This window comes from Corythoichthys intestinalis, chromosome 2, assembly GCF_030265065.1.
Source record: "Corythoichthys intestinalis isolate RoL2023-P3 chromosome 2, ASM3026506v1, whole genome shotgun sequence".
Classification (NCBI taxonomy): domain Eukaryota; kingdom Metazoa; phylum Chordata; class Actinopteri; order Syngnathiformes; family Syngnathidae; genus Corythoichthys; species Corythoichthys intestinalis.
The window spans coordinates 54,817,313-54,830,668 of NC_080396.1; the positions used below are offsets into that span (position 1 = coordinate 54,817,313).

The following is a 13,356-nucleotide window of genomic DNA, read 5'->3' on the forward strand; positions in this document are numbered from 1 at the left end:
ACATCACATGAGTGACACGATCAAATACTGTTATGACTACTATGCTGCTATGACTAACTACACATAAAATAAGAAATTATGACGGAAACTAGGGCCGATTTTCTCGTCTTGTCAGACGAAAACTGCCATCCATCTCGTTGTGTTTTAGTCTCCCAAGACAGATTTTTAGCTCGACATCGTCATGAAAATAAATTGTTCGCTGACGAAATATTTTTGTCATCATTATCGTTGACGAAGACAACACTGGAGCAGAGTTTAGAGCAAGGGTGGGCAAACTATTCCACAAAGGGCCGCAGTGGGTGCGGGTTGCTGTTCCAACCCATCAAGAGTAAACCTTTTTACCAATCTGGTGTCTTGCAGGCGCAATCAGTTGATCACAGGCAGGTGCTTCTTGTTTCAGCAGAAACTTCATTGGTTAAACTGTCCTTGCTGGATCAGCTGGAGCAAAGACCAGAACCCACTACAGCCCTTGAGGACCGGTTTGCCCACCCCTGGTTTAGAGAATGTAACAGAATTGTCCCATAGTCTTCAGTTAATCTAATGTAAGTTTTGGGGCGTGGGAGGCAACTCTTATACCCTGAGAAAGTCACACAAATACATGCGAACACGCTAATTAAGCACATGGATTCAAACCCTTAACCTCAGAAGTGTGAGGCCGATATGCCACTCGTCCACCATGCTGCCCCTTCTGTCCCTCACCTCAAAATTTATTTGTATTTCTTTGTTGTGACACTTTTTGTCAATGTCTATTTATAGTGCCTGCTTCCCAATCCGTCCATTTTGGTGTGATTTATTACTGTTCCTCATCTCTTTTGTCCTCATACGCTTTCCCACCACAAACACAATAAACTGGGTCAAAAATCCTATTTAATAGATAATTATGAGGATTTATAATTCATCCAAGTCCTCTAGTCTCTGGAGTGCTTGTATGGATAACACATTATCAGCCTTGATATGATTCAGCCTCAGTGCCTCGTCTCCATGTCTCATCCATATTTAAGTTCATCTCTGCTGTCATTCGGTGAATGAATGAAACTGGCTGAATGAAAATGGGACATGCCTCTCTCGTCCGGCTGCAGTTGATATAACACGGCAGGGTTTCAGTATTATGCATAGATACAAGTGCCACCACATGTTTATATTTATTATACTCAAAGTCAGTGTGAAATTCTGGAGAAGCAAGCGCATGCTCGCCATACTGGCCTACGCACTCTTTTGTCTATGGGATCATCAGCTAGCCCAAACAATAACAAGAGTATCAGAGCCCGCCTGGCTTGGGCCATGTTTATTCCTCCTCTTTGCTCTTGCCCTCCCATCCCATCCCTGTTGCCGGGGTTACAGCAGGATGTGATGCAGCTCCTGTCCAGTCAGGCTTTGTTCCACAGATGGCCCTGTCCTCTCTGCTTCTTTTTGTCTTCCTCCTTTTTGCCGCTGTCATGTACATCTGCATGACAGCCACGATTTATCAACAGATTTGCAAATATCAGAGGAGTTCAAAACTTAGTCCAAGAGAGCAGATTTTTGTTTATTCATATTGACCTTTTATTTCCAAATATTGGAATTATAACATCCTGAATAGAATGCTGGGTGGTGGGAGACTGCCTGGAATGGAGGCGTGATGGCAGTGTGGATCTGATTATAATATTCAGCCTGTGGGATACTATGAAATTACATAGTATAGTTTAAATTCATAATTGCGGAATGAGACACTGGGACAGGTTGTTATCCACATTATTAGCATCCTGTAAATTAGCTCCAACCTCATCCTTTTCCAGGAATTGTTTAAGTATACTCAAGGGGGATGCAAGCTATTTTCATAAGTGCAACCAGATGTCCATGACCTAAGCCAGCTGAGTTATCCTTCCTTCATAATGACCCACTTCTACCCCCCATATAGTTTGTTTCCAGGCCTGCTTCAGTGCTTTTTTTGTGTCATTCAAGCTCAATGAGCAAGGACAAGCACAGTCTTGTAGGTTGATTTGGGAGTTTGGGTCGGTCTATATTTAGCGTATATGAGTAGAACCCAAATTTGGAGGCCCTTTGTCTGTCTCTCAGCTCTGTCCCAGTGGAGCAACTGGCCCTTTAATGTAAGGTTTATTCAGTGTGCCCTCAATAAGAAAACAGTTGGCCTCAGTGTCCCAATCCTATTGTTACTCAGCAAAGTGAGCATTTTGAAGGCACGCTTTATCAATATAAATACTTAAATTGTTAGAGACCTGAATAAATTGTTGCTAACAGTTTCCTCTCACTGAGTTGGGCTATTTCATCAGGTTTTACAGGGCGCATTGCCTCATTGTGAGAATTTCCCCTGATGTTTTACAATATTTTTGGATGTGGTTATATGGGATATATACAGTGGGGCAAATAAGTATTTAGTCAACCACTAATTGTGCAAGTTCTCCCTCTCCCAAACACACAGCCAGGGCAACAAAGGAGTGGTTTTGTAAGAAGCATTTCAAGGTCCTGGAGTGGCCTAGCCAGTCTCCGGATCTCAAACCCATAGAAAATCTGTGGAGGGAGTTGAAAGTCCGTGTTGCCCAACGACAGCCCCAAAACATCACTGCTCTAGAGGAGATCTGCATGGAGGAATGGGCCAAAATACCAGCAACAGTGTGTGAAAAGCTTGTGAAGAGTTACAGAAAACGTTTGGCCTCTGTTATTGCCAACAAAGGGTACATGACAAAGTATTGAGATGAACTTTTGGTATTGACCAAATACTTATTTTCCACCATGCTTTGCAAATAATTTTTTTTTTTTAAATCAAACAATGTGATTTTCTTTTTCTTTTTTTTCCACATTCTGTCTCTCATGGTTGAGGTTTACCCATGTTGACAATTACAGGCCTCTCTAATATTTTCAAGTGGGAGAACTTGCACAATTAGTGGTTGACTAAATACCTATTTGCCCCACTGTATTTCCACTCCATTGGCATTCACTGATAGATTTACTGTAGATAAAATAAGGACTAATGGTGCTTGTAATGAGTCAAGCGTGTTCACAATGAATATTGTTCACATTCTGTATGGCTCACTAGTTGGATTACTGAAAACTGAGATATACTGAGTACTGGATTCAATTTGTTTAGATTGCATGTTTTTCAAGACGTCATTCGATGATTATCTGGTAAACACAGAACTGGGTCAAGGTCCCTTTGCTTCTTTACACCAATGGATGATGAGAAGAGCAATTGTTCATCTTGTATATCTGGACAGTGTATCAACTCTCTAGCTGTATGCAGTATGTGATCATGAATGATATTCAGCCATGTGTGAATTGTGCTCATATAAGGGTTTTAAGTCTTTCAACAGACTTGACACTGTTTCAGATTTGTATTTGTAGTGCAGTTTTGCAACCAAGTTTAACTATGTTTTATTTCATTCTCATCTTAAAAATCTACCACCACTTGCTTTCACCCACATACACTATATGCAAGGGTGCACCCACATGTGTATCTTCAATACTTTGTAACTCTATTTTTCATCCTATTCTTGATGCGTAAATAATCTTCAATTCTTCTTGCACATATATAAGAAACAACAATCACTTGCTTTGTGTCACAAAGAACACGGATGCAGGTATAAACTTAGTAAATATCAATAACGGAAACACTGCGCCTTCACTTGCAAATGGTCTCACTCATCATAATCATTCCAATGTAATACAATAAATATGGCTGCAGCAAAAATATATTTACACTCATAATGATTTATGATCCACTGCGACCTCCTCCGGTACAATTAACATGAAAAATATCTTTATTACCATGAGCGTCAGTAGAACTGGATAATGCTATTTTTATAGCACGTGCACATTTTCTTTTCATTTCAGAACCTTGGACAGCAGCTCTTTCTGCAACCCTGAAAATTTGTCTAATGCATAATATCAGACCTATGCATGAGTAGTCTGAGGAATAGAAAAGCAACAGTTTCTTTAAAAATGTCTTGTTGGCTGTTGTGTATAGGCATTTGATTAAGAATAGTTTGTTGGCAGACCATAGGCTCTAAATCATGCCACTCGACAAAACGAGCACTGAAGGGGTTTTTTGTTCTGTTTTTTTAGTGTCATGATCAGCAGTGTGTACATCACTTTGTTACACCTGCGATTGAGTGCTTTAGTGTATAACTAAAGTGGAGGCGAGTTAAGATATTCCAGGCAAGGCAATCAAATCGTGTGTTTGCTCCTGTTGTACAAGGCCCTCCTCGAGTCCACATATTTGGACTTCAAGAGAATGAATGACATGACATAAAATCAAAATAGTTTTCTTTTGCCCAATGGTGGTCAACCACTGAATACATTCATGTATGCACCTTATTGTTTGGCTTACCCTTGTGGGTCCACGAATTAAATGCATCTATCATCTAATATGCGAAGGATTTATGGTCAGCCCCTGCATATCATGGGATGCCTTTTGTAAAGCAGCGCATTCTGAAAATTATAAGGCTACAAGGCACTTGTTCAAATATTAAGAAAAAAACAAAAACAAAGACGCACGCACAAAAGTGCTGTTATTAGGGGTCATAACCACTCCTTAGATAGAACATTTTAAACATATTTTTTTCAATGTGTTCATTAACTAATTAAAGTCGCTTGCCTTACAAAGGGTTAAAATCCCGATTGATGTGTGCACGTGTGTATACGTGCGTACAACAAAGCCGAGAGCGCGCCGGGGAGGCGGGCGCGCCCCAAAAGCGTGCCATTTGAATGACGGCCGACTGTTGCTTTCTGCGCGCGTCCTTGCGCGCGCCGATTGGACGAACACGGGGGCTTTGTACTGAGATTCGGCGTGCTGTGGGCGGGTAGAAGGCTTGTTTATAACCCCCGCGTCTCCGCTGGTGGGCGGGAACAGCGGCACCGAAGGGGAGCGAGAGTGGAGGAGGACGAGGGAGACGCCAGACAGCGGGCTGTAGCGGCGGGGTCCGCTGAGGGGGCGAGGCGGCCGTCCCTGAGCCGCGCATGGACGACCACCTGAGCCTCCTGCAATCACCCCCGCCGAGCGTGAGCAAAACTCGCGGCGACAACCTGGTGAACCACGGATACACTGAGTCGGAAGCCGACGTCATGACCGTCGCGGCGTGTGACAACATGCTGGAGGAGTCAGCGGCTCTCCCCGGCCACCACTCGCTGGATCGATACGAACCGGACCACGAGTGTTGTGAGAGGGTGGTCGTCAATATATCTGGTTTGCGCTTTGAAACGCAGCTCAAGACTCTCTCGCAGTTCCCAGAGACCCTGCTGGGGGATCCCAAGAAGAGGATGAGGTACTTTGATCCCCTCAGGAATGAATACTTCTTCGATCGGAATCGACCCAGTTTTGATGCCATTCTTTATTACTACCAGTCAGGCGGGCGCATCAGGAGACCCGTCAACGTCCCCATTGATATATTTTCGGAGGAGATACGCTTCTATGAGCTGGGTGAGGAAGCCATGGAGAAGTTCAGAGAGGATGAGGGCTTCATCAAGGAGGAGGAGAGACCCTTGCCAGAGAATGAGTTCCAGAGACAGGTGTGGTTGCTTTTTGAGTACCCGGAGAGCTCGGGACCAGCTCGGGGCATCGCGATAGTCTCCGTCCTGGTCATTCTCATCTCCATTGTCATCTTCTGCCTGGAGACGCTGCCTGAATTCAAGGACGAGAACCGGGACGTGATCCCTATCGCGCCGGTAATTAATGGCACCCTCCCTTATTTCGTCAGCCCCTTCTCAGACCCCTTCTTCGTGGTGGAGACCTTGTGTATCATCTGGTTCTCCTTCGAGCTTCTTGTGCGGTTCTTTGCGTGTCCAAGCAAAGCCACCTTCTCCAAGAACATCATGAACATCATTGACATTGTGGCCATCATACCATACTTTATCACTTTGGGAACGGAGCTGGCGGAGAGGCAAGGGAACGGACAGCAGGCCATGTCGTTGGCCATCCTGCGTGTCATTCGCCTTGTGCGTGTCTTTCGCATTTTCAAACTCTCGCGCCATTCCAAAGGCCTGCAAATTCTGGGTCAGACCCTCAAGGCCAGCATGCGAGAACTGGGCTTGCTCATCTTCTTCCTCTTCATCGGCGTCATCCTTTTCTCCAGCGCCGTCTACTTCGCCGAGGCCGACGACCCCGACTCGGGATTCAACAGCATCCCGGATGCCTTCTGGTGGGCCGTGGTCACCATGACCACCGTCGGCTATGGGGACATGCATCCCGTTACCATAGGGGGAAAGATTGTGGGCTCTCTGTGTGCCATCGCTGGCGTGTTGACCATCGCGCTGCCCGTGCCGGTCATCGTGTCCAATTTCAACTACTTCTACCACAGGGAAACCGAAGGTGAGGAGCAGGCACAGTACCTGCACGTGGGCAGCTGTCAGCCTCTGGCAGAGCCCGAAGAGCTGAGGAAGACACGCTCATCATCCTCACTCAGCAAGAGTGAGTACATGGTGATAGAGGAGCATGGCATCAACAGCGCCTTCAAGCAGCAGCCAAACTTTCCCACTAGTGCGCAGAATAACTCACAGAACTGCATCAACATCAACAAGAAGATCTTCACCGACGTGTAGTTTTGGTCAAATGTCACATACCATTGAAGCAGAGTTGGATCAGCGCCGGGTGGAAAAAAACTAGAGAAAAAGTCCCACCTACTCACATTCAGAGAATTAGAATTGTTTTCAGTGTGGAAAACCAGAAATATATTATGTGAAGAATATCCATAAAAGCCTGAAATAGAGAGGAAACTTGTTGTAGCTAATGCAGGAAGCTTTATAACTGTGAAAGACTTTAAATGTAAACTCCAATAACCCTGTCGTTCTGTTAACATGAGTTGTGATTCGTCAGTCGTAGCCAATGTGCAATATCCAGGATTGTTTAGATGTGCTCAATGTGTCTTTCAACACACGTAATGTCTTAAAAAAAATCAACAAGTAACCTATATTATATCAATTAGACTGTGCTATGCCTTGATCGTGCGTTAAAGTCTAGTTCAAAGTGCTACCACGTGTGTTAAGACTTAACCCCCATATAGAATAGAGGCTTTTATACATGCCATGTGGGGCCAGTAGACCGCCATGCTGTGTCTCATCACCCACTCAAGACACGTGTGAGATGGAGCGCAAGAGACACGCGTGCATCTCTTTGGACGCCTCAAATATAGCCCGCTGTGATGCAATCTCCATGGCGACGGCCGTTTCCTCGGTAACCCCAACCATCGTTGCCATGGCTCCCCTGTTTCCACAGAAACCTCCCAGATGGCTTGGAAGCTTTCTTGAAGATTAGCATCCAAATAGCATGCCTTCAAGGACTGCTGTTGATGACGTCAGGTGTGTGTGCGTCAACGCAACCGTCCAGGAAGTCAAACGGCAACAAACTATCTAAATTCGCCAATGAAACTCCCCATGCAGTCCCAAATTGAGAAAGTGGATGGCGTGGTAACCTTCAAGGAATTCGAAATGAACTGTCTGGCTGTCCTGGGTGCAAAACGGATGGTGCCCAGCAGGGGCTGCTCTTCACCCACTGATGACACCGGTAAGTATTTCCATGCCCTAATGGCATATGATCTATTTCCATTTCAACACAATAGACTAATTGCGGTCTTTATGATCTGCCACTGCAGACATCCTGTTTGTTTGGAATGTTACTAAAGAGGGTGTGTCAAATCCTCCTGTCGTTTGGCGGAGTAAACAGTCTTTTGCTTCTTTGTGTTTTCACCTTCAGTTGACTTTGTGTACGAATAACAAGCCCACCTTGCTTCGCTCGTCTCCGCCCTCTGGTGGATAGCATCGCCTGCCAGCAGAACAGGTGGCTCATGTCCCTTTGTAACCTCCCAAGGCTCCCCATAGGAAAATGTGCCACTCATCTGTTGCTCAATCTCATCTCTTGAGATCAATTTGGCTTTTCAGATCTGTCTCGTCCTGTGATCATTTGTTTCTGAATTCATTCTTGTAAGGCTAGAAGTAGGAGAAAAGAGGAGACCACTTTTAGTTCTGTTATTCCTATTTCTCAAGTCTGGCTTTTCCATATGCGACTCTTTTGTCTCAGTCATGTCTTGATTTAGCTCATCTCTTGCTCCTAAAGTACAATTAGGAGAAGTATTTCAGAAGCAAATAATCATGAACAAAAGAAATTTTAGAAGCAGAAGTTGATCTCAAGTGATGAAATTGAGCAATAGCTGAATAACACATCTTTCTTATGGACTAGGTTTGCCATTACACCATGAAACAAAAACTGAAAAGGAGTACCTTAGCACTCGGGATTAGTACGACTTCGTATACGTGTTTTCCACAATACTCTATTGATCATATTGGCACATTTATAAACATACAATAGAATTCTTTACATTATCAAAAGTATTCAGCTCTTGTGTAAGGTTGCTCACTTTTCTAGAAGAATTAGTGTGGTTCATTACTACAATGCCTGTGTAAAAAGTGTCCCTGTCAAACTACAATACGTCAAAGGAAAAATGTTAACCGGGGAAAATAAAGTGAGTAATTCAAAAGATTAAAAACTTATAGAAAAACTGCATGCTATATATACATATATATACTGTGCTAGTCCTTCTCAAAAAATTAGCATATTGTGATAAAGTTCACTATTTTCTGTAATGTACTGATAAACATTAGACTTTCATATATTTTGGATTCATGACACACAACAGAAGTAGTTCAAGCCTTTTATTGTTTTAATATTGATGATTTTGGCAAAAAAGTCAAGAAAAAACAAAAATCCCTATCTAAAAAAAATTAGCATATTTCATCCGACCAATACAAAAAAGAGTTTTTAATACAAAAAAAGCTGTACACTCAATACTTGGTCGGGATTCCTTTTGCAGAAATAACTGCTTCAATGCGGCGTGGCATGGAGGCAATCAGCCTGTGGCACTGCTGAGGTGTTATGGAGGCCCAGGATGCTTCGATAGAGGCCTTAAGCTCATCCACAGTGTTGGGTCTGGTGTCTATCACCTTCCTCTTCACCATATCCCACAGATTCTCTATGGGGTTCAGGTCAGGAGAGTTGGCAGGCCAATTGAGCACAGTAATGCCATGGTCAGTAAACCATTTACCAGTGGTTTTGGGACTGTGAGCAGGTGCCAGGTCGTGCTGAAAAATCTTCATCTCCATAAAGCTTTTCAACAGATGGAAGCATGAAGTGCTCCAAAATCTCCTGATAGCTAGCTGCATTGACCCTGCCCTTGATAAAACACAGTAGACCAACACCAGCAGCTGACATGGCACCCTAGACCATCACTGACTGTGAGTACTTGACACTGGACTTCAGGCATTTTGGCATTTCCTTCTCCCCAGTCTTCCTCCAAACTCTGGCCCCTTGATTTTCAAATGACATGCAAAATTTGCTTTCATCTGAAAAAAGTACTTTGGACCACTGAGCAACAGTCCAGTGCTGCTTCTCTGTAGCCCAGGTCAGGCGCTTCTGCCATTTCCAGCACACGCCTGTGCACGGTGGCTCTGGATGTTTCTACTCCAGACTCAGTCCTCTGTTTCTGCAGGTCCCCCAAGGTCTGGAATCGGCCCTTCTCCACAATCTTTCTCAGCGTGCGGTCCCCTCCTCTGATTGTGCAGCGTTTCCTGACACACTTTTTCCTTCCCACAGACTTCCCACTGAGGTGCCTTGATACAGCACTCTGGGAACAGCCTATTCGCTCAGAAATTTCTTTCTGTGTCTTAGCCTCTTGCTTGACGGTGTCAATGATGGCCTTCTGGACAGCAGTCAGGTTGGCAGTCTTGCCCATGATTGCGGTTTGTAGTAATGAACCAGGCTGGGAGTTTTTAAAAGCCTCAAGAATCTTTTGCAGGGGTTTTGAGTTAATTCGTTGATTCAGATGATTAGGTTAGTAGCTTCTTTAGTGTACCTTTTCATGATATGTTAATTTTTTGAGATAGGGATTTTTGGTTTTTCTTGATTTTTTTTGCCCAATCATCAATATTAAAACAAAGCTCAATCTTGGTCTCACACAAAAATACACACGGTCCCAGGCTTCAACTGGGACCGTGTGCTTTGGTCAGATGAGACCAACATTGAGCTTTCTGGCAACAAACACTCTAAGTGGGTCTGGCGTGCCACGGAAGATGCGTATGCTGAAAAGCACCTCATACCCACTGTTAAGTATGGGGGTGGGTCAGTGATGCTGTGGGGCTGTTTCGCTTCCAAAGGCCCTGGGAACCTTGTTAGGGTGCATGGCATCATGAATGCTTTGAAATACCAGGACATTTTAAATCAAAATCTGTTGCTCTCTGCCCGAAAGCTGAAGATGGGTCGTCACTGGGTCTTTCAGCAAGACAATGACCCTAAACATATGGCCAAATCTACACAGAAATGGTTCACCAGACACAAAATCAAGCTCCTCCCATGGCCATCTCAGTCCCCAGGCCTTGTTTTGTTGGCAAAAGGGGGTTGTACAAAGTATTAACACCAGGGGTGCTAATAATGTAACACACATTACTTGATGTCAAATATTTTCTTCTTTATGTGGGATTTTTTCCCCACTGAATGAATGCACTTGTATTGAAGGTTGGATTTTTCTCTTTTTTTCCATTAAGGTCCCATATTATTTGAATTAAAAAAAAATTATTAGAAGCTAAAAAAACACGTCTTTTTCAGGGGTGCCAATAATTATGGAGGGCACTGTATATGAAAGTCTAATGTTTATCAGTACTTTACAGAAAATAATTAACTTTATCACAATATGCTATTTTTTTAGAAGGACTAGCATATAGATATATAGGCTGACACTTTGCCTATTTCTCCTAGAGCAGATCATTTTACACACATGAACAGCCAGTTATTATCTGCCTCATGAAAGTGGCTCCTCCAACCACAGGTAGCTCGCTTTGTCTCACAGAGAAGCGATAATTCAATATCAGAGAGGGAGAGAGGTTTACTTTCTTTATTCTGCTATGATTATAAATACCAGATTACTGTACATTAAATATGTGTGAAGACAGTGAGTAAGAAATATTTTCTCTAGAAGCAAATATAAGGTTTATACTGTATAAATGTGAGAGATTTGCAGGGGGTCCATCCTCCATAGTTCTTTTTGTGACCTTCAGATAGTCTGGTGAAAACCTCATCAGCATGATTTCTCAGGTCACATAAAAGCTCCACTGGGGAGAGATTGCATTTGTTTACACTCTAAAATAATTGGTCAGGCTTGGAAAATGGGCATAAGCTGGATGGGTTGGCAAAGGGAATGAGGACAGCTCAAAGGACTTCTCCTTTGCCATATCTCTCCTCATCGAGCACAGTCGCAGTGGCAATATTTGAATGGGACATCTGCTTTTGTAAAAGGCAGCTTGGCATTCTCGATTGGCATCTCCTCTCTTGACACATTTGAAAGTGACGTTTTGGCAGCAATGTGTTGTTGTTTTTTATTGGCTTCGGCAACACTTTGAAGAACTCCACATTATCATTTATTTGCCTTTGTCTGCCTTAGCCAACCTGATGGATTATTATGTTTAATTATTATTACCGGTAGTATTATTATGTGTATATACTATGTGTCTGCGTTTGCGTGTATAGGAATGCCGGGGTGGTAATCGAACACTATTTTAAAATTTAATGAAATCGTTAATAGATGTTGTTTAGAGATGTTGTTTAGACGAGAATTGTCCAAATTCTCTTTTTTGAGCCTCTTAACACATTGGCTGCTATTGACAGCAATTGACATCCAATCCATTCAAAAAAAATAATATTCAAATCATGATGGTGGTATTGTCAAAACAATATTTCCTTTATCATCACTTTCTCAGGTAGAAGCTATCCAGGCCTCCTGGAAGTCTCAACCCACCCTCGTCGAATGTCTCTCATGCAGGTAACCGTTTAAAAGACAACATCAGACTGAATATATATTGAAAATAACTGATTGATATTTTTTATCCTTTTTAATTTTTCTTCTTTGCAGAGATGTAAAGACTGAATTTCTGTGGACCAAATGGGGTAAACTTGATTGACAAAGGATTCCCCTGAAAGGAGAATTTCCTCATCTGCCTTGTGGCTGGCGTCTTATTACTTGGTGCCTATAGCAGCTTCCCCCTGCCAGTAGATCGTCTTTGAGAACAAAAGTCAGGAAACGACACTAAACTGCTTGTCCAACATTTACAATTGTGTAGCCGCTGTTTTATAACTGCTCTCTGTTTTGTGTGACGCATCATAGCATCAAAATCATCTTGACGTGTGTTTAGGAATTTCTCCACATTGCTTAATACTTTAACTTTCAGGGTCAGTGGTCACTACAGTAGACAGACAGCTAGGTTATTATTACTGATCACGTCTGTAGTTATAAAAACAGTTGAGAAAAGAATCCCGATGAAAGGGTTTAAAGACGGAGAAATTACAGCTCTGGGAGACAGCCAGCAGTTTTAACACACAAAACACACGTGTCCTGGGATTTGTAAGGGTTTTTTCATGTATACTGTCTTAATGTTTCTAACTGATCTCCATTCACAACCTATGTTGTCTTCAGATTGAAAGCTGCAAAACAAAAACAAAAAAAAGAGGCCAAAAATTGAGTGATGAGAAACTGTGATACAAATCAGAGACTGTTAACCACATGCCTTTTGTTAGCTCAGTGTGCTCTGTATTGCTAACATTTTATATACATGTATGTTACATGTGATTGTTGCTGCTATTCCCCTGACTTACACATGGAGAATGATAAAAAGCTGTACACGACACAGACAGACATGTAAACACACGCAGATGCCCGTGGGAACCTCTCGTTCATCCCTGAGCGCTCTCGTGCAGAATGTTGTCAGGGGAAAGCTGCGTTTGTCAGTATTTGTTCTGTATACCTCTGTACAATCTTAAACATGACTCATATAACAAGATCATGAGGTACTTGTTGTCTTTATTTAAAACATTCAGTGACTAACTGGGATAAATGTACTGTATGTTAAATATATAGGAAAGCTTTACAAATGCCCATTTTCCTAAAAGGCTGGTTTCTTATTATGTGACTTTCCGATTAATTATGAAATCTGTGATTCCAGTCCTGTTTTGCAGCGAGGGTTGAAATACAGTAATTCTGTTAGCTGATTTTAACTTTCACAATTCTTGACCCATTTTTTTGGCCACAGCGCGTGGTTTTCAACAATGGAAGCAAACTGTCATGTCTTTTTTGAGACATTAAATTTGAGAGGCATATGCATAATGTCGTGAAATACCCCAGCTCACCAGAGGATGACAGTAGCAAGTCACCATAGCAACAAAATTATGCCGTTGCTAGTACCGTGTACTGTATATGCACAGGACAGCCCTGCGAAACCCTGATATAATTGTGTCCTGTTTACATTTATAAGACAGGAAGTCTGTTGGCTATGTACAGTAACTGCGTGTGTGCATGTGTTTACTTCCTGGGAAAGGAGCAGTGCTTGACC

The 13,356-nt window shown here is 42.8% G+C and overlaps 1 protein-coding gene across 2 annotated transcripts; it reads left to right on the plus strand.

Annotated features, from left to right (window-relative positions):
- Positions 1-4,713: 4,713 nt before the first annotated feature.
- LOC130912436 (potassium voltage-gated channel subfamily A member 3) lies at positions 4,714-12,914 on the plus strand. 2 transcript variants are annotated; one of them, XM_057830530.1, is made up of 4 exons: positions 4,714-7,492; positions 7,682-7,765; positions 11,731-11,792; positions 11,883-12,914. In XM_057830530.1, exon 1 carries the CDS (start codon positions 4,954-4,956, stop codon positions 6,529-6,531), a length of 1,578 nt encoding a protein of 525 aa, XP_057686513.1. In that variant the 5' UTR covers positions 4,714-4,953; the 3' UTR covers positions 6,532-7,492; positions 7,682-7,765; positions 11,731-11,792; positions 11,883-12,914. The 2 variants fall into 2 exon arrangements, with proteins under 2 accessions (XP_057686513.1, XP_057686512.1); XM_057830529.1 differs by lacking the exon at positions 7,682-7,765.
- Positions 12,915-13,356: the final 442 nt, after the last annotated feature.

Bases quoted from the DNA above. Each gene is read 5' to 3' on its own strand.
- LOC130912436 (XM_057830530.1), top strand. From the start codon at position 4,954: ATGGACGACCACCTGAGCCTCCTGCAATCACCCCCGCCGAGCGTGAGC.